This window comes from Hirundo rustica, chromosome 14, assembly GCF_015227805.2.
Source record: "Hirundo rustica isolate bHirRus1 chromosome 14, bHirRus1.pri.v3, whole genome shotgun sequence".
Taxonomy (NCBI): Eukaryota; Metazoa; Chordata; class Aves; order Passeriformes; family Hirundinidae; genus Hirundo; species Hirundo rustica.
In genome coordinates this window covers 14,057,143-14,077,685 of record NC_053463.1, presented here as the reverse complement: position 1 = coordinate 14,077,685, position 20,543 = coordinate 14,057,143, and the positions used below count along the sequence as shown (strand labels likewise).

Here is a 20,543-nt window from a genome sequence, read left to right as displayed (position 1 = left end):
CTGGGAGGGTGGGTGGCTGGAGGGTTTCCTGGAGGTACCCTTGGTGTTCATGAGCCTTGGCTCCTGCACTGAGAATTGCTCTGAGCTGTGCTCACTTGTCTGCCTCTGTATCTGCAGCTGCTGAAGGCACACTCCTTTTCTCTCTACTTTTTTTTTTCCCTTACCCCAACCCCACTCCAACAGAGAGAGAGACAACTGCAGTTGTTTAGTCCCTTTATTGTCATTCCACAGGGAACCGCTACATCCTCTGCACAGGCTTAATGCCCAGGATGTCGAATCCTTTGGCCATGACGGTGGCAGTGGCTTCGCACAGCAGCAGCCTCCACATATTCACCTTCACGATCTGGCCTGGAAAACACAGAGGAGCTGGAGTGGCTGCTCAGAACAGTACCTTTCCCAGGGGAAGCCCTTCTGCCCAAAACCAGGCCTGGACTGGCACATGGAACCCTTCCTGCCCTCCCCAAGCCAGGCAGACTGATCATCCCTCCTGTTTCCAGGTGTCTGGCTGCTCCCAACTCTACTCAACCCTCCTGCTCAGTGACAACATGGGCTCTGCCAGTCTCTGTCAATCCTCCCACATGGACACAGTAGTGTGACAACAGCCTTTCCAACACAGGGTAACACCCTGGAGACGGATGTGACACAGGCACACTCAGCACCCCATGGCCAACACTCACCAGTCTGCCTGTCCTTCTCAACGCAGTAGCAGCTGTCGTAGAACTCGGTGAAGGTGGTGGCCAGCTCATACAGGTAGTCACAGAGTGTGTGCAATAACAAGTCCTCCAGGATCTTCTGCAGGATCTCAGGAAACCTCAAGATGCACTTGCCCAGTTTCCACTCCTTCTCATGGTCAAGGACAAGCACCTCCTCCCTGGCTGCCTTCCGCAGCATCTGCTCATCGATATTGGCCAGGCGAGCAATTGCCCTGGAATAGTCCAGAACAGTTTGTGAGGGTGCCACTGCCCAGCCTGCCCAGGGCCAGCCTGGTCACCTGTCTGGCCTCCCTTGCCCAGTCCTGGGTGACCAGAGGACAGTCAGCCCGTGGGGAGATGCAGGAGGGCACTGCAGAGGAACAAGGAGGGATGGGCTCTAGGCACCTGCATCAGCAAGGACAGCTGATACTGCCAAGCAAACCAGGGCTCAGGGTGCCAAAAAAACAGGTGTGGCAATACCTGAGCTGAGCAGTTACTGAACACAGATGCATCCTTTTCCACCTAAATCCTCTCCTTACCAGGAACTGTCACAGTTCCCTCCCTGGGCTGTGTCACACCGAGGAGCTGTTTCAGGTGGCACTGGACACATGGTGTGCAATGACAATAAAATCTTGTCTGTGGTGCATACCAGTGTAGCTGGCTTCTCTTACCAAACACCCCTAAGAGCACTGATGTGACTGTCACCCCTTTGCCAATGTCCCTTTGTGACACAGATGCAGAGAGCACCAGCACCAAGTCTGCAGCTCCCTGTGCCCCACACACCTGATCCGTGTGAAGGCATAGAGCAGGTAGGCAGCTGTGTTCCCTCGGTCATCCAGCATCTTGTCAAAGGAGAACACGTAATCATTGAGTCTGTTGTGGGACAGATCTGCGTATTTAATGCATCCAAAAGCCACCGACGTCTGGGCAGCTTTCAGCTCTTCTGGCGTCAGGACCTGGGGCAATTTTGAAACAGGCAACAGTCAAGAGGAAGAATGAAGCACAACACACAGCCCTGGCCTCTCAGCAGGGCTCAGGAGGAAAGCCCAGGCTGCTGAGGGGATTTACCCACCCGCTGCTCAGTTCACATACACACCCCTCTGCTTCAGGGCACCACACAACCCCAGAGCCACCCCTCACTTCCCCTGCAATCCACTGGCACCACAGCCCTGCTCAGGCTGGGGCTGACTCCCTCTTCTGACAGCCCACAGGACCTCTGTGCCCCACAACCTGCCAGGTGCGACGTGCTCTGCTCCTGCTTCTTACAAACTGCACATACGTGGAACAAATGTTGGTCCTCCTACCCTTATGGAGCATTTTGGTCAATCCAAACACTTGCAAAACCCCTCTCTGCTGGAACAGTGGCAGCAGGGCAAAGCACTTTGCGCCTGGCTCCTATGAGCCCTTCAGAGATTTTCAAGGTGTTTTTTTTTCCCTTGCTTCTTCATGTTCTTGTTTAAAAAGGGACTTTTCACTTTCACCCTACACTACACTTTCCAATTCCACTGTCTCACACTGTGCTTGGATAGAGTTTGGTCCTTCTGCTACGTTCCATGTCCCACACTGTCCAGTTCTCTGCAGACCATCAAGAAGCAAGACAGACAGAAATCTCTTTAAGCAATGCAGAGACCATAAGTCTGGGAACTTCTCAGGAAACACAAACAATTTGTACAACTACCTTGTCCCGTTCCTTGTCTTTCAGTTTGTCCATGGCTCGTTTCAGTCCTTCCTCCAGCAGGTCTATGAGACGCACCGTGTCCCCTGAACGAGTTTTGAACTTCTTCCTGAAAACACACAACCAAAATGACCACCTACATAAGAGGCAAAACCCCTCCACCCTCTGCCTAGTATCCAGCAAGCTTAGGAAAAAAGCACACGGCAAATCCTTTTGTACTGATGAAATTGTCATCACATGGCAGCTCCAAAACTGAGAGAGCACTCACAGCGTGGTCAGCAGGAATGGCCAGGAAGGATTCAACACTCAGAACTGTCCAGTTCCAGACATCAAGCAGCACACAATACCAGTACCAGACTTTTCCCAACTTTTGTTTCATCTACCATGAAGGAGGTAGAAAGTAATGAAAATCATGGCCTTTACCACTGTCACCTCCCAGTACCCACATTAGCTCCCACCAGCCAATCAAGTGCCCCTGCCAAATACCAGGCAGAGAAGCCAGGCTCCAGAGGGAAGGTGACTGCAGCAGCAGGGGCTGTGTGGATCAAGGACAATGACACAGAACACAATGACACAGTTAGGGGCAACAGCACAGGATGCAGAGCTTTCTTTTGGGGCTTTTTTGGTGTGCCACATAGTACTTGTCAATGAATGAGAGAGCAAGTCTCCTGCATTCACTCAAACTTTCTCTCCAAAGCACAGACAGAGGAAATAGTTCAACCAGACACTTACTTGTCTTCTCCCAGCACCACTCCAAAGGCAGCATGGGCCACTCTGGTGACTTTGGGATCATACCAGCCAATCATCTGTCCAGCTGCAAACACTGTTTGGAAATGCACAGACTGCAAGGAAATAAACACCAACAACTGGTTCTCAATCCACTCCTCCAGGCATGGTTTCTTCACAGCTTTATCCTATTAACAACAATGCTCTCACAATAAGAATTAAAGTGTTCCCAGCTTCACAGACAAATTCTGCTTTGAAAAGTTCAACCTTTCCAAGAATTTTCCAGCTTTACAGAAGCAGCAACTGGCAAATTCCCATCACAGCTCAGATAAGAGTAAATGTACCCATCACACTAAAGACCCTGCGGTGTTCTACCTGTGTTACTGTTGTATCCATCATTTCACACACTTTGTGCCAACCAGCACCAACAGTTACAGCAGAGGGTGCTGAACTCACCTGGCCACTATCCACAACGTAGATGAGGATGTCACCCTTCTCTTCACACAGCCTGTGCTTCAGAGCAGCCAAGTCTGATGTGTCATACGTGTAACCTCCGTCTGATTTCATGATTGTCAGCGGGACAGGGAAACCCGGCACGAACACGACCTTCCGGCCATCATCAACCTGCACAAATCCTGCCAAAGTAATGAAAAACATTCGGTGTTCAGTTGCCACAGGGAGGTTCTGGGCCAGCAGCAATGCTTCAAGCCTTCCCTGCTGCTACCAGGAAGAAAAGGCCACACACTCACATAATCAAAACTATGAGAAGACCTAGATGAGAACTCCCTTGTCAACACAAGTGCCATTCTGTACAGCACTTCCAGAACTAAGCACAAGGAAGAAGATTTGCATAAATGTGGCCTTACCAGGAAAGACCTAATTCAAAAATTCCCATCACTTGCATCCAGATCTGCCTGTTCAGCCACACACCCATCACAAAATGCAGCATTAAAGGCAACAGAAACTCTACAGAGGTATGATGAGGACTCTGCACAGAGTCATTCTGAGGTGAGATAGTCAGAACACTCCAGACGGTGAGACTCAAGAAGTGCAAAATCCAGACAGGAGCACATAAACCCAGAGACTTTTTATGCTGCATTTGGCTTCTTGCCAGTTTCAAAGTCAACATGATCAAAAAATCCCACTGTCTTCAGAGAGATTTCTCAAAGTTCCCACACAGTCACAACACTAAGACTGGGAAGTCTGTCATATATCGCTCTTTGACTGTTTACTCAGAGTACAATAAATTCCAGTAGTACCCTGTGCTACTGCCTACAAATATCACAGACAAACTGCTTTTGATGTCAGCAAGAAAGATTCAGGCTTTTTGGAATGAGGAAAAGCCACAAAATAACCACTTTAGAAACGTGGCTGAGAAAAAAAGCAAAGGTGGGGAAGATGTACCTTGAAAAGCATCAGCCCTAAGCTCTGATGAATAGGATTGAGGTTACCATGCTCATCCTCACAGCTGCAGGTCTGACCTGAGACCAAAAGCCTCACCTTTATCTTCAAATTCTTTCACAATGTCTTTCATCATCTCATGGTAGAAGGATTCCCCCCTCTCTATGATTGTGATGTCCAAACAGTTGTAGATTTTCTGGAATTCTTGAGGGAAACAGAACAAAATAATTACATTAAAGGCACACAGTGAGAACCAGTGGGTACAGCAAGGCCCAAAGAGCATTATCCATCCCTTGGTCAGGCCATCAGACCAGGACTCAGGAGACAAAAGATTTATCTGAAAGTCTCCACTTAAGACAGCCCAGTACTTTGGCTGTACTGGCTTTTTGCTTTCAGCTTCTCTTAGCAGGGTGGCAGTGATTTTCAAGAGAAAACAAAAGGGTGTGCTCAAACATAACGTGAGGAAAGCCACACTGTTCTGTGGCTGAGACATGATCCCAGATGTGGCAGTCACCTCTGCGTGACACGTCACAGATGAGATTCCAGGCTTTAATGAAGTCAGGGTTTTTGCTCTGCAGCAGCACCACACATTGGTAGGCTCGCTTCTTAAATTCCTCCTCTGTGTCAAACCTCCGCTTGGATTCCTGCAGGGAAACACGTGGAAAAGCGCTGTTTTCTCCCCTGAAACAAACCACCACTCCTAACAGGCTCCCCAAGTAGGCTCATCTCAATACAGAAAGGCTGTGTGCTTCCAAAGGCCTCTGGCTGTGCCCCATACAGACAGTTCAATACCAGAGACCACGATTCATCACCCTGTGGTTGGTTATCACAATAATCTACTAACAGTGACTTGATCCTTTAATTTCTCCAAAACTATGCTGCAATTTGTAAAGCTCCTCAATCTGCTTTTCAGATGCTGACATAAACATCACACTTATCTGCCACACATACCTTGTAAAAAGCTTGGAGATCCCCAATGGGAGGAGAAACAGTTAAGTAATCTGGAAATTTGTCCTGGAGGTGAGCAATGAGCATTCCAAACTGTGTGCCCCAATCTCCTAAATGGTTCAGCCTTGTAGCAATTGAAGAAGACAATAATAATCATCTCTTAAACATATGCTTTAACATACACCCATTTTAAAAATATATATTCTACAAGAAACACACCCAATACCAGTAACCCAGCCCAGGCAAGCTCCCCAATTTCACTGCACTGAAGCCGCTGCGCAACATGATTCCTAACCCTGCTACACTTGCTCAGCTTGTATCTACTATCCATGAAGGGTATGAACTGTGTGCTTATAAACTCAGACCAACACAGAGCAGAACAGAGACAGGGACTGCACAAAGAGCCCAGCACACCCAGACACTGAGTCTCACCTGAGAACATCGTAACCCGCGAACTCGAAGAGCCGGCACATGCTCTCCCCGATGATGGTAGAGCGCAGGTGCCCAACATGCATCTCCTTGGCAATGTTGGGGGAGGAAAAATCCACCACCACCTTGGGCACGGAACCAAAGGAACACAGGAATAAAAGGCATTACCACACCTCGTGTGTTTGATCTGGGTTTTGTTAGGGGGAGCAGGGGAACGAGAATCACCTCTGCTGTCCCTCAGCAGGGAACATCAGAGCCAGCTTTGCTGCAGCCCAGCTGAGGGTCAGGGATCACTTCCAGACTGACCTGGGCAAAACCCCCACTCCCAGGGAGCCCTGTCCCTCAGCCATCAGAGACCACAGCAAGTACAGGTGACCTACCCCATGGCCCCTGGTTCCTCTGCCACATCCCACACACTCTGCCCTAACAACCTGCTGACACGGACATCTGCTCAGCACACCCCCTCAGGGGGGAATTTCAAAGCTACCTGCAGTCCAGAACATTTCCCCTGTAGCGAGATGGCTGTGTGCTTACTGCCGTACCTTTTTCCTTTTGCCAATAGCTGGTGGTTGAACTCCATTGATCAATAAACTGCTCAGCTGCTTCGACACAAAATCCTTTCTCAAGTGGACATTGATAAAACCTTTGCAGGAAAAAAACCAGCAATGAGTGCTGGGGCTGCAGTAGTGCCTCAAACCATTTTTTTCCTTCCCCCCAGGACTTCTGTTTTCATGCACCAAGCACAAGAGCACATGAAGTCAGCTTGACAAAACATTTTTCAGTCACAGGAAAACAAAGTTGTCACTTGAAGACTATTTCTGTTCCCAGATTAGAGGAGTCTGTCCACACCACTACAGCCTTTACTGCAGGAGTCAGATGCTGCAAGCTACACCACTGACGTGTCTCCTTTTTGTACACTGTCACTCAGTGATGAACGTATAGAAACAATTTTTTGTGAGAAAATAAATAATTTGCTTTCCAGAATGTAAAATCAAATTCTGCTTTATATTTTCTTAAAAATTAATATCCTAAAACAGATAATTTCATCTGGGATAATTTATGCTCATGGTATGACACTGTCTTACTTATCCTGCTCCAGAGAGCAAATGAACAAGCCCTAGCCCTAGAAGGGCTGTGCCATGGGATTTTTGTGTTTATGCTGAAGTCCTAAGGAATATGAACCCTTGTATTTTTCCCTGGGTCACAGGGACAAAACAAATGCAGCAATTAATAAGCTCCCTGGTACTCCAGCCTCTCAGTTCTGAGAGGACAAGGTCTCCTCACCATGCAAGCAACAGCAAGAAGGGCTGTCAATTTTTGCTGTGATTTCGTGATGGTGGCTTGATTCCCATCACCAATATTGAAAGAGGAAAAGATGTTCCCTTAAGGATCAGTGGAAAAATTGCTCATTAAAGGGCTCATGATCATAGCTGCCAATTCTAATACAGAAGTAGATTTTCTGCTGCTGCACAGGTCTGAGTGCTACAAAGCTCACCATGACAGAAGAAAGTAATTCACTGTGAAACTGCAGTTTTAAACCGCAGAACAGCAGAACTCAACTCAGCTTCCCTCTCACTATAAAACTGCCCTTTTTGCTTTAAGATATACAAAGTATGTAAAATGAAACTATCTTACCAGGACCAGCAATTTCGACTTTCTCAATGCATTCATTGGCAGGAATATTTTTTACTATTTTCTCCGCAATTTCTCGTGGGATAACTTTCTGTTCCCTGGTTTTGAGCAGTATCTGGAACACAACAAAGATCAAGTAAAATTCAATCCTTCGAAACATTCTAGAGAGCAAAACACAGAGCACAGACACTGAGGCACTGAAATATCCTCATGGTCCTTCAACTTCATAATACAGAGACACACACAAAGAGAAATTCTCTAGCAAATTTTACAGATTAGATCAGTTCTCCACAGCATAAGCCTTGACTGGACCCAACATGTTCACCTCCTTCTGCTCAGAGCAGTCCCTATGTCAGAAAAAAATCTCCCAGGCTATTTTTCAAAACCTGCGAAGTTGTCTGGCAAAATTGTATTTTTCTAAGTTAGTGAAAGGGACAAACCCTTTAAAAATCAACACAGCTGGCACAGTCCTTCAGTGCTTCACAATCCTGTTGATCAGTCTCATGGGTGTCCTCAGTTCCGCCAGCATTTACATTTGAAGTTCTGAACTGTGCCTCCAGCAGATGCTGAGTGTGCTTTCAGAGCAGGTCTGTTTATTTATGATTAAACACAACCAAAGCAAACTGCCTTCAGTCCTGTCTTAGTCTCGAGCTTAATAAATAAGTAAGTGAACAGACTAATAAGTGAATAAATAAATCAAATCCAACAACCCAAGCAAACAAAGATAATCCCAGCACTACCCAATTTTCTTCAAAGGGCATCAGAAAAACTGCTGTTAAAGTAGCTCTCCATTTCCCTGGAGACATAAGCGGCCCACTGTGAGGAACTCGTTTACATATAATGATAGCGTCAGAGTGGTTTGAGTTGGAACAGACCTTTGAAGAACACCTACTCCAAGTACACAACTTCCCTGTCCATTCCCAAAGCATCTTCTCACATAGCTTTTTGTAAGTCTTACAACAACACCCTTTAGGAGGATTCTGTAAGCTAGCCCAACCTATCCCTTGCAAAACACTACACTGACACTTGTATAAAATTACCACAGGTATTTGTTTTTGGGCACATGATTTTCTGGTATTACTGTGATGTGCTTGAAAACAATCCTACCGAGGCCACAAAGACGATGGACCTCTTTGTCAACTCAGAATTTACACTCACTGCTTGTATTTGCTAATTTACAGTCTGCTCTAAAATGTATTTCTACTAAAGTTTCAGTTTTCTGCTTAAACTGTCATACACAGGATCCTTACAAGATGGTAAAGGCTTAAAAACGGCAAGAAAAGCAAACCTCAGTAGCTTTAGTGTTATTCAAAGTGTAAACTACAGGAAAAATAAATGCAAACCCAGATTACAGGCATGTTACGCCAGATTAAAGGCGCATTATCTGAATCATTCCAGAAATAGTTACCACACTCCTGTTACTCTAAGGAGCAAGCAGAGCTCCTGGCTGAAACCCCAAGCATTAATATGCTAATGAGCTCCCAGGAAAACAATAGGCATTTGTGAGGGTCCTTTCCACATCAGTGCACCAGCAGGGAGAGGCTGCTGCCTGGCACGTACCAATGCTGCCCCAGTCAGGGCACTTCCTGCTCCGCTGGCAGTCCCAGTGACCCTGACCTGTGCTCCAGCTCTGCCCAGGGGACACCCTGGCAAGACCTGTACCACAGCCAAGCCCCTAAAACAGGCTGACAGAAAGTCCCCAACCTGCTGCTCTCATCCCCTGGCTCTGCTGTGCTGACACACTCCCGCATGAGCACGGCCAAGCCCTACCCCAGTGCACAGGGAACAGACTCCACAGCCAAACCCAGCACTAGGATCCCTTATTCACCACCACAGCTGACAACCTGGAACTCAAAGCCCTGGCTGGAAGGGGACCCTTCAGACACCGAGATACGTGAGCCACGTCGGCACCGGGAAGCCTGGACTGCTCGAGAATCCCAACCGCGACTTAATTGGGGTAATGCGGCGGTCAGGGAAGCGGCAGCGCCCTGAATCCCGTGTCAGTGCAGTCACCCAGGGCAGCAGCACAGTGACAACATGCTAATGAGACCCAGGGGAGACATGGGATCTGGGAGGGCTGCTTCCCTGGCACTGCAGCCCAGAGCCTGCTGCCTGGCACGTATCGTATCCGTGCTGCCTCAGTCACGCTCCTTGTACGGGACAGCCGGGGACAGCAGAGTTCCATGAGTGGCAGTGCCAGTTCAGTGTCAAAACTGCCAGTCTAATGGGTTAATAAAAGTGAATGGACAACAGGATGTGTAAAAAAAGGAGCTGTCTCTGTTTAGATTGCCAAATTAAAGAGCTGTAATTACAGAGTGTCTGTAAGTCACCCAAAGGCATCAATGCACTCAAAGTTTGGGCACTTCAGCACTGAAGCTAGAACACATTGCCTTCTCTCTCCCACACTGCCTGGATTTACTTCAGCACAGTCCCAGCCCACTGAGCAGCCTGAGCAACTGCTGAAGTGTCTCTGATTCTATTTGGGTCCTCTTTGGTCAAACTCCCAGGGAATTAACAACAAAGGACTGAGCCAGAGGAGCATGAAGGGTAGTGCCTGAGCAGCAATCCACACCTGGCTGGGCTTCCTGAGCATGCCCAGGCCTGACAATGCCCAGTTTCTTCTGGCTGGAGCTCAGGGAGGGCAGTTTGGGACCTAAGACACAGGGATCCAAACTCACCAGAGCACACAGGGCAGCACCTGGGCCCCTCTGCTCTGCTGTGTGGTCTGTGAGCAGGAGGAAACCAGAGCACCCCCAGCAACAGGAGGTGTGAGGCAAGAGGGGAAGCTGGAGATGCCCCTTTGTCACCTGCCCTGTGAGAAGGGGGCAGGTGCACACAGATGTGTGGGGATATTATACTTTCCTGGCACTAGAGAAGAGCACTTAGAGACAGGCAGGTGTTTCTCAACATTTTGCAATTCTCCAGAATTGTGATTTATTGTTTTGCTGTTTTCAGTTCCAAACATACAACTCACTAATTGGTAGTTAATTGCACATCATTAGTAAATCGATGCAGCACTTAAATCCTGATTTGATTTAGATCCCACGAACCGAGCAGTTTTTCTGTGTCACACACGTTAACTCTCTCATACCAGGCACCTGAACAGAGGTTTACAGGCCAGCTCTGTAAAGGCCAATGCTTCCCTTAAAATGCCATTAAAAAATCACTCAATTCTCAGCCCAGGCACCTACAGCAAGCCCAGAATAAGTCCTGTATTGCAACTCTCACTGTGCTGTCTATCCCTTAACTCCAACAGACAACATCCCCATTTCTGCTTCTTTGTTGAGATCGTTTACATCATTTACCTGCGATATGCCCATGGCACTGTTACACTGGTAGTCCCCAAATTTGGGCTGCTGACTTGGTGTCACCACCAGAGGAGGGTTTTCTAAGTCTGGGTAGGCAGCCTGAATGGCAGCTCCAAAGATCTCCTGGAGACAGCTGTTGATATTAATCATGCTTTTGACTGATTTACTTCTTTCCTCTTGAAGACTCTGAAAAAGAAAACCACCAAAATCCAGAAGGCTAAATTCACAACATCTGAGGAACTGTTACGTCTCACTTTTCTCCTTGGCTGCCTGGCAAGGCACAGCTGACAGATCTGGCTGACACCTCCAGGCACAGGAGCAACATATACAACATAAAAATCACATGATTCTCCTGCTGAACTTCCCAGCACAAACCCCCCCCTGACTGCAGGGCTGCATTACTTCTCACACTTGTGCTGCTGAGCCTGGGACAGACCTCAGCTGGGCCACCTGGCCATGTAGGCTTACTGACCTACTGACATTTTCTATAAAACAGGTTTTGGTTTAAGGAACCAAGAAATATCTGATGTGCCACCAATTATGGTGTCAAAATGCAGAGCAAGAATGCTGCCACATATCAGAGCTGTGACAAACTCACATCATTTATTCAGCCTGTCCTAATGAGAACAAAAAACAGATGGTATAATAATTTTCTATTTCCTTACCTTCTTAAGGAAGTTTAACCGGTACTTGAGCTTCGCGTTTTCGTCTCGCAACCCCTCCAAACTTGGGGAGACTCCCAAGCACCCAAAGTTCTTCAGATGCTCAATTTCTGCAGTTAACAACTTGATCTCGTTTTCCTGAAAAGCAAATTGAGCTGTCACACAGTAATTCCTGGAGAGGGGACAGGAGGTGAGGAGCTGCAAGATTCTCGGGCACAGTGCTAGTTTGCCTTGTAAAGGTAACAGCAATGACATGTAAGCTGAGCAATTCCAAATAATTAATAGCTGAAGATTGTTTCTACTTGTGTGAAAAACAAGGATTCTCTTGAAGAAAAGCAGTGAGAAAATAGTCTCACTAATATCAAGACAGAACTACAAGGAAGACAACAGGACATGCTAATAAGACATTCCCCAAATAAGCACTTTCTCCAGTTTTTTAAACAAAGATATCAAATGATTTGACTCAAAATTCCCTAAAGCCCCTTTCAGTCTATTTCACCATCTCACAGGCCACAGTTTCACAGGAGGATGCCACGACCACTCACACAACCCCAGCAAGCTCAAACCCCACCCAGAGACAGGAATGCCAGAAGCACTGTGCTGCTCCACAGGGGCATTTCTGCAGGGTGCACTCACTTCCACCTGGCCACACAGCCCTTCCTGCCCTGCCCTGGAAAGAAATCAATGTCTTCTCCCTTAAAACCAACACAAGGCATTCCAGAGCACTTGGGAATTTCAGGAGAGCCTCTATGTTTCAAACTTCCCCATGTCCCACCAGACTTCACAGCCCCAACTCAGACAAATTGTCAGCAGCAATATGGTTTGAAGCTGCTGCAAGGAGCAGGGATCTTCCTCACCCTAAACCCTAAAGAAACTGAACAGCTGCAGTTTCACGTCTGTTGTCCATCTCTTGTCCTCTCCCATAACAGGCTTTGTGCCCTGAGCCACAAAGCTGGCTCTGACACAGAATCCTGGAGGCTACTGAAGGTTTGAGAGATTTGGTGCTGCTATGGAGGGAGGCAGTGAGCACTGCCCACCCTGCCTTGTCACCCCCTTGGCTCCCTCATCCAGGCTCTCCTCTGCCAGCGCTTCCACAGCAGGACGCAGCTCAGGCTATTACTGCAGGCCACTAAACCTTATCCAAAAAAGGCTCATTTTCTTTCTTGCTCTTGAAACAATCAGACTATTTAATTAGGAAAAAAATTGGGCCACTGAATCTCTTGGTCTTGTATGTCCACCTGAACAACAGCTCCCAGGAATGCTGCTGTAACTGCACATGCTCAAAAACCTAGGCTGAGGCAAAACTGTCTTAAGATTGGCCTATTTGTAGGCTGAGCTGAAAGTCAGTACTTTTGAGGTCATTCTTCAGTTGTGCTTCAGTTTATGGCACACTCCTGTTACAGCCTCAAGGTCTCTGCTACAGAGGAGAACACAATGCTCCTTCCTGAAGTTTGGATGTGAAGAAATAGAACTTTGAGGAAAAAACCCAGACCTGCATCAAATGCTCTGGTTTGGCCTTTACACAACCAAAATCACAGACCAGCACAGATGTACCTTATGAGCAACTCACTTCAAACAGTCCCATTTCAGCTTTTCTTTTCAAAACCCAAGGCAGCTGTCCCAAAAATCAGAGGTCTTCTCTCATTTACATACACACACACACACACCTTCCCCATATAAGCAACAGTAAATAGGTTTATTTTCAACTTTTCTTCCTGGCCTGATCAGGTAGCATTTCATATTTTATAGACCCATTTGTAAAATCTTCTATACTTCAAGTTAAAAAAATAGCACAAGAGATTTCGCTGTGTTTTCATAGCTGTGTCACTGAAAGTTTCAGTGACCATTATTGCTACAAACACCAGAGCAGTGACATACATAACTCATCCCCCCAAGTGTATTATGTGCTTTAAAGATAAGTGCAAAGGTATCTTCTAACCTTAATATCACATAATATGTAAATTCTGTGCCCACTCGGTATTATCTTCCTTCTAGTGAATTCACCAGCCCCAAGACAGGCCTCCAACACTCCAAGGATAGTTCTGCATCAAAGGCAAACATTCTCCAGAACCAGAAAAATCACATTTTGCTTTTGAAACTAAGATCCCTGCACATCCAAGACAACAAGCAGCTGATACGTATTCCTCCAGCATTAAAAGATTCCCCCAAAGCTATAACCACTGGGATATTTCAGTACCACTGATGAGCTTTACAGAAGAGGAATCTGACCGGATTTTCCTACATAATCACAAATACCTCTGGCCACCCAAGGGAAGACTCACGGGAGGTGAGATGACCAGTAAGCTACTGGAGCTTCTTTCCATACAGTTACGCTACAAGTGAGGACAAAAAAAGAGGTTTATCCATGTGCATGGTCAGAAGCCAAAACCAGAGTGCCCAGGAATCACCAACCCCATGGCAGACATCTGGCCCAAAGAGCTCTTTTACAGGGTGACAATTAGCACTGTAATCACTTGGACTTGGCTAGGAGATAAAAAACTCTAAAATACTGCCACAGTTCAGCAAGTCTCATCTACTTTTTTCCCTTGACTACATCAAACCAGCAAATTCACAGCACTGGCACCTGGAGGCATTTGGGATGGCCCAGTCCAACATGTCACCCCAGACTGTCACATTTGTCTCTCCTGTTTAGTGCTCCTCTTCTTCATAAAATACCAGCAGCAGTGTTTATGTTGTTACTTGAGTGTGAACTGAGAGCAAAAGGTTTCACCAAGGTGGCTCAGCTGTCTACCCCAGTGCTGCTGCTGCCATTTCAGTCTCTTTTTTATTGAGCTCATGAACAGCTTACACAGATGATGAAATGAAGTCTTCATTCAAAATGACCCAGGAGAAAAGCCTGATGTCAGCAATGCTTTCACTGGGCTCCACAACTGATGGGGCTGGGACAGCCACAGAGCTGAACACAGCTTTCCTCTCCAAACCTGCAATGGGGGCACCCCCGTTCAGGGAACACCACTCTCTACTCTCTGGTGACCAGTGACAGCAGACAGGGAAATGAAATGAAATGAAGCTGTGTCAGGGGAAGTTCAGACTGCTTCAGAAAGGTTCTTCACTGGGAGGTGCTGGTGCACTGAAACAGGCTCTCCTGGGAAGCGGCTGTGGCACCAAACCTGTTGGGGTTCAAGGAGCACCTGGGATAACAATATGGGTTACTTTTAGATTGTCCTGTGAGGAGTGGGGAAGTGGACCTGATGATCCATGGGTCCCTTCCACCTTGAGGTATGCTATGATTCTGTGACCCCCCACAGAATAACCATGCTGAGCTTGCCTGGAAAATAGGTCTTCAGATGTTTACATCAGAAATGCCTCTTATCACAGCACCCCGTGATAAAGTTAATTCTCTAGCAAAGATCTGTGAATGCTAGATTTTACTGAAAGGATATTATGAATGCTACATTCTTTCTAAAAAAAACAAACTACTCTACAAAACTACAGAGAAGCCTTGGAACTCCTCTCTCACTGTAGCACCCAAGCGAGGAAGGGAGACAATGCCACTACACCTCCGATTAAAAGACAGGTGACTGAGAAAAGGAAGGAAAAAGCTGCTGTTTGGGTCGGGAAGTGTCATGTACTGGTTCATTCTACCTGCACTGTCTAGCACAACTTGTCAGTAAAGGGTCATACCTGATGACCACCTCATAAGGAGCTGTGGGAATTACATGAGGCCATGCAGACATCTCCAAGCTTTGCTCAGCTGAGTACTAGAAATCTTCCCCTCACCTGTGAATACAAAAAAACTACAGCTTTTTCAACAGGACCCGAATCATGCTTGTGTCTTCCCTTAGCACATAAGAATGTCTTCCAAGAACGCTACTTGAGCAGGTGCCTACCATGAAACTTGCACAGGCTTCTTTCTCCGGGCTTTAACATGACAGAGGTTTCTCCACCACATTCAAAAGAAAAAAAAATCATAAAGGAGACAAGATGGCCTGAGAGAACATGGCAAAGGGAGCAGAACACCTCTTTTCCTTCCCCTCCTTGCCTCCTGCTCGGTTTTATCTTTACTCCTACTCTGCCAAGCCCTGCTGAGCCAGCTGAGCACACAGTGCTTGCTCTTTGTTGGGTTATTTTCCTGCAGGCTGCTCCCCACAGGCTCCAGGGCATGCTGCAGCAGGAAACAGGGAGCATGTGGCTGGGAGTGACAGGCAGAGTGAGGCTCAGTAATTCTGCATGACCTCCTGCAGCCTCCTGGAGTTAGAGTGAACACTGCCCCTCCTGCTCTGCTTTCAGCGCCTGCAATCTGCTTGTGGACGAAAGACCAAACAGCAGTGACTGCAAAGGGAGAGCCACCGTGCCAGAGTACCTGAGATGTCCTTCCTCTCCCAGCAGCAACAAAGGACAATGGGAAATCAAAGGCAAGAAGGAGTTGCAGAGATTCAACTGCCAGATTTATTATCTCAGAGCCTGTTTAAGTTGTGAGCAAAAATCACACTCACAAGTTGCTCAAGAGCACCCAAGTATAGCAGGCAGAAACCCAAAATCCAAAGTCCAGAACCTCTCAGCTAGACGCTCCTGAGGCAATGGGAAAGGTATGAGAAGTGAACCTGGAGGAGTCAAAGCTTTCCTGAGGCTGTCTCTGCACTCTGCTGTCAATACCGGTCATTGAATGGGATAGACCAGGCAGTTTTATTTTTCATTATTATCGTCACTGAAAAGGCAGAGGGTTGTCACCATCTTTTCCCAAACCTAAGCACCTTATGGCTGCAATAAAGCTGTCCGAGGAGGCCAGGGTGCGAGCAGCACAGGAGCGCATCCCTCCCTGGCTGCCCCGGGCTCCCGGACCCGGTGCCGCTGCCGCCCCGGCCTCGCTGGGTGACCCCTGCCCGGCCAGAGCACGCCACAGCAGCGGGAACGGGGCGGTGACCCCAGGGCCAGTTCCCGCTGACTGTTCGGGGAAGTTTTTTCGGAACGCTCTTACGACCCCGCCCCCACGTCCAGGGTGGGAGACGCGCCAGCGCTGCAGCCCTGCCCTCAGCCCCGGAGAGACGAGAGCAGCCCAGAGAGCGCTTCAGCCCTGCCGGCTCTCTACCCTCCCTTCCCAGACAGACCTTCCGCTCCCGCATGGCCCAGCGACCCGCCCGGGGCTCCGGGCACTGCGCGGGCTTCGGTACCGGGGGAGCGCTCCCGGGGCTCGCCCGCCACCCGCGCCCTGCGGAGCCCCGGGGGCTGTCCTGGCCGGGGCTGTCCTGGCCGGAGCTGTCCCGGTCCGTGCGGTGCCGTGCCCTCCTATCCTGTCCTGTCCCGCCCCGCCCCGCCCGGCCCCGCACCTGCCGCGCCAGCCTCGCCACGGACTCCGCCACGCGCGCCTCCATCCTCAGGCGGCCGGAACCGGGACTGGCGCCGCGGGAACCGGAAGGTGGCCAGAGCGGCGCGGCCGCGGCGGCAGCGCCCCCAGGCGGCGGGGAGGACCCTGGCCGGGCGGGCGGCGCGGCCGGGAACGGGGCCCCGGGAACGGGGCCGGCGGCAGCCATCGACACCTGCAGCGGGAAGGGAAGGGAAGGGAAGGGAAGGGAAGGGAAGGGAAGGGAAGGGAAGGGAAGGGAAGGGAAGGGAAGGGAAGGGAAGGGAAGGGAAGGGAAGGGAAGGGAAGGGAAGGGAAGGGAAGGGAAGGGAAGGGAAGGGAAGGGAAGGGAAGGGAAGGGAAGGGAAGGGAAGGGAAGGGAAGGGAGAAGAGCACCCCCACACCCTCCCAGACCCCCTCCATTCCGTGTCACCACCCAGCACTTTGGAACGTGTCCCATCCCCAGCAGGTGGGTACAAAATGGGCACAGGGAATGTTCAGGCAGGGAGGAAAACCAGCAAGTGACAGGACCTGAGGGAATGGCTGGAGCTGTGTCAGGGGAGGTTTAGGCTGGATTCAGGGGAAGGCTCTTCCCCCTGAGGGTATGGGGGCCCACTGCCCACGCTCCCTTGGGAATGGGCACGGCCCGAGGCTGCCAGAGCTCCCGGAACGTTTGGACACCGCTCCCAGGGATGCCCAGGGTGGGATTGTTGGGGTGTCAGTGCAGGAACAGGGGCTGGACTCTGTGATCCTTGTGTGTCCTGTCCACCTCAGGATACTCCATGATTATAGGAAATGTGTCAGTTACAGCATCTCATGTGACAAGACACGTGAAAAGCGACATGCTTCCAGATGGCGACACAAAAGAACCCCAGTTTAGGTGCCAGGGGATGAGAAGATTCACTCATGACAAAAAGCAAGAAGGCAGGTTTGTCCAGAAAGGTCACTTTATTGGAAAAACCTAAAATGGACTTTAAACCTGCAGCCCTCCTCCCACAGCAGTGGTTTCAATGGGCTCCCCACATTACCTTAACAGACCCATCACAGACATGAGCTGCAGTACAAATGTTAAAAGTGCAAGTATTCTGAACTTCACACCCACTTTTATGACCTGGCAGGAAACACAAATGCTTCACAGCTCACAGAGAATTCGTTCACAGCACTTGGGAGTCCCAGCTGGCTCCCAGCATTCCCCACAGGGTACAAAATACATCACTCAAAGGAGAGTCCGATGCAGAACATCATAGAAGGTAGGGGTGAGGTTCCTTCAAATTTATTTTATTGCAGTAAAACCTCTAAAAGGTAGAGCTGTACAAAAAAAGTCTAAACAGCATTATTTAAGAATAACAGCACCTTACGCTGCATTTGTTCTTATTTAAAATTCTATTTCCCAAAAATACATTCCTAAATATACAAACTATACAATCTTGTCACTTTAATGCTGGTTTCTGTGATGATATAACTTTAACCTAAAAATCTTCAAAACATCCACATACTGACAAAAGCTCTAATATACAAATGCCTTGGTACCTTCATAATACCACATAAATAACTTCAAAACCCAGTCTGCATTTGTAGAATTGTCCAGAAAGCAAATACTTTATGGTGATCACACATCGTCCGCAGAGAGTGTTGGGAGGTTTATTCTCGGCCGCGTGAAAAATGCCATTTTCTCTCTGAAAAAAGATGATCAATTGTTAATGCAACAGAAATCCTGCCAGAAATGTCCATCATCCACAGGAGAATTTATCCCACCAGCTGTCTCCAGAAGGAGCAGACGTACATCCTCTCACAACCTACACCTTTTATTTACTTATCAGACATGAGTTAAACCCACAAATACCAAAGGCATTTCAGAAAGGCTCAGGGCTTTTTCGTTCCTGGGTCTGTTATTTAGGGAAGCAAAGGGCTGCTTCTGTGTTAAAGAATTTGTTTGCTAGGTGGGGAATGACTTAGAGAATCCTGGTTGCTTTGATCATGTGCAGTGCTGCAACTATTTTCCCTGAGTCAGACCTTATACTTTGATATGAAAATACAGAAGAAGTTCTTATTTAAGCAGAACAGTTAACTACTTCTGCAGAGATCAGTCTTGCTCTTCAGCATCTCAGTCATCCACAGAAAAATCATGGCAGTAGTCAATTTTTCCTGCCCTTTACCTATAATTACCTGAATGACTGCACTTCCAGAGGCTCCTTTCGGCTCTGCCCTCGCAGCCTGTGGACATCCTTGGCAGCAGCTCTCATCATTTTATCAGCCTTGAGCTCACACTTGTGTTCTGGGTTTTGCACCTAAATGAATAATGGAGAAGAGTTGTTTCTGTTTCCAGGAGGAATTACCGTATCCTAACTCATGTCCAAACACAGCAGTATTTCAGCTGCAGGTCTGAGGGGTTTGGGAACCTCTGGCTCCGGAAGTCACAAGGCACAGAAGCTAAACTGAACTTTGTCAACTAACCATTTGAAGGAAGGGAGAGCTTTTTGTAAGGTGTCCTTCCAGCTTGTGGTAAGAATAATGGCTTCTGTCATTACTCTCTTTGTACCTTCTTGATAGATCCTTTAAGGCAGAAGATCAGCACACACAAGAACACAGCACCCCAAAGAGCACCTCACACCAGCTCCCTCCTACACCTGGTGCCAGCATAGCTTGGTGTCTGCCTGGTGCCAGCAGAGGTGCTGAGAACTCCCAGAAGCTGAGAAGGAGCCCTGTGCATGGGGGAGGGTGTGATGTAGAGTAAGGTAAGTGCCAACCACCACACACCACACCTCCTGCAGGCTGGGGGGACACACTTGGCAGAACAGATGGCATTTGTGACTTCTCATATTCACACCTCTGCTAGGGCAGCAAATCTCTGCTGGTGAATGCAAGGGCTCAGGACTAACAGCTTGATAGAGCCATACGTGGCAGACAAGAGTGACTAACAGTGCTCAGGCTTCATTTACTGACTGTCCAAAGTCCCCTGTTTCCAAAATTTCACCATTTCCACCAAGCAGAACGAGACCCCAAGGTAGGTATGACTTACTCGTTTCTCCACAAGCCTCAGCAGCAGCCGAAACCTCTCATCATCCTTCACCCACTGTGGCAACTCTTTTTCACCCTGACTTTGAGCTTGTTCCAGCTGTTCCTTCAGTTCCCTCAGCACTGAGATCTCCTGAACCAGCTGGTCGTGCCAGGTTTTTGAAGCCTGCAGGTCCAGCTCCAGGTCCAGTGAGGTGCGGATCAGGCGCTCTGTACCGAAGGACTTGATTGAAGGCTGCCAGAGAAGGGGTGAACACAGTGAGGAGAACTGTCCCAACCACTCCACCCAGAAAGTGCCAAACACATCATGAGAGCCATCTTTCTAATGCTTCTCTTCGCACAAACCATCTCTATTGAGCCTGCTTTCCAGTCTGTCTTGAGGCAGATACCACAAACTCAAGGAAGTCTTACAGATGAGTGTTTTGATTTTGGTGCTTCCACTCAAGTTCTTCCTTGGCAGCTTCTCCAAATCAAATAAGCCTTGCTTGCACACCTTTCTCCTAAGTTTAATGTCTCATCATCAGATGAATCCACAGTGCTGCAGAAAAACCTGTGATTGAGTTTCCAGTAACATAATACCTTCTGCTAGTTTCAAACACAAGCTGTCCCAAGAAAACCATCTCCTTAGGAGTTCAGTGTTAGTATCCTGGGGGAATTTTAGTGATTGCCATCACAATGGGCACAGGGGTTTATTGTGTGCCATGGCATCACTACAACAGGGTCACCTGAGACATCGTTCTCATCTTCTTTTCC

The 20,543-nt window shown here is 48.3% G+C and overlaps 3 protein-coding genes across 5 annotated transcripts in view; 1 reads left to right on the top strand and 2 right to left on the bottom strand.

Annotated features, from left to right (window-relative positions):
* The window catches only part of LOC120759027 (rho GTPase-activating protein 7-like), a 46,582-nt gene extending 46,219 nt beyond the window's left edge, over positions 1-363 (top strand). The window contains exon 12 of the mRNA XM_040077855.1: positions 232-363. The gene's annotated coding sequence lies outside the window, so the exon portion shown is untranslated. The remainder of the gene's footprint in view (positions 1-231) is intronic.
* RARS1 (arginyl-tRNA synthetase 1) lies at positions 199-16,862 on the bottom strand. 2 transcript variants are annotated; one of them, XM_040077857.1, is made up of 15 exons: positions 16,762-16,862; positions 11,477-11,611; positions 10,809-10,997; positions 7,507-7,618; positions 6,414-6,514; positions 5,875-5,996; positions 5,446-5,566; positions 5,009-5,138; positions 4,594-4,698; positions 3,550-3,728; positions 3,100-3,209; positions 2,371-2,476; positions 1,476-1,648; positions 678-925; positions 199-348 (listed from the first exon to the last, which is right to left on the bottom strand). In XM_040077857.1, the coding sequence occupies exons 1-15, from the start codon at positions 16,804-16,806 to the stop codon at positions 239-241; spliced, it is 1,986 nt and encodes a 661-aa protein (XP_039933791.1). In that variant the 5' UTR covers positions 16,807-16,862; the 3' UTR covers positions 199-238. The 2 variants fall into 2 exon arrangements, with proteins under 2 accessions (XP_039933791.1, XP_039933792.1); XM_040077858.2 differs by lacking the exon at positions 16,762-16,862 and adding an exon at positions 15,119-15,136.
* An 842-nt stretch (positions 16,863-17,704) lies between these two features.
* The window catches only part of WWC1 (WW and C2 domain containing 1), a 66,055-nt gene continuing 63,216 nt past the window's right edge, over positions 17,705-20,543 (bottom strand). For both annotated transcript variants that reach the window (XM_040078269.2, XM_040078270.2), the window contains exons 21-23: positions 19,795-20,025; positions 18,942-19,063; positions 17,705-18,451 (exon numbers count right to left, since the gene is read on the bottom strand). In XM_040078269.2, the coding sequence (XP_039934203.1) occupies positions 18,385-18,451; positions 18,942-19,063; positions 19,795-20,025 (420 nt within the window). In that variant the 3' untranslated portion in view covers positions 17,705-18,384. The remainder of the gene's footprint in view (positions 18,452-18,941; positions 19,064-19,794; positions 20,026-20,543) is intronic.

Coding starts and splice junctions, on each gene's coding strand:
- RARS1 (XM_040077857.1), bottom strand. CDS start 16,806: ATGGAGGCGCGCGTGGCGGAGTCCGTGGCGAGGCTGGCGCGGCAG. Junction 4,699..5,008: donor CTGTGACGTGTCACGCAGAG/GTGACTGCCACA, acceptor GTTTCCCTCAAG/AATTCCAGAAAATCTACAAC. Junction 2,477..3,099: donor GTGGTGCTGGGAGAAGACAA/GTAAGTGTCTGG, acceptor GTGTGTTTTCAG/GAAGAAGTTCAAAACTCGTT.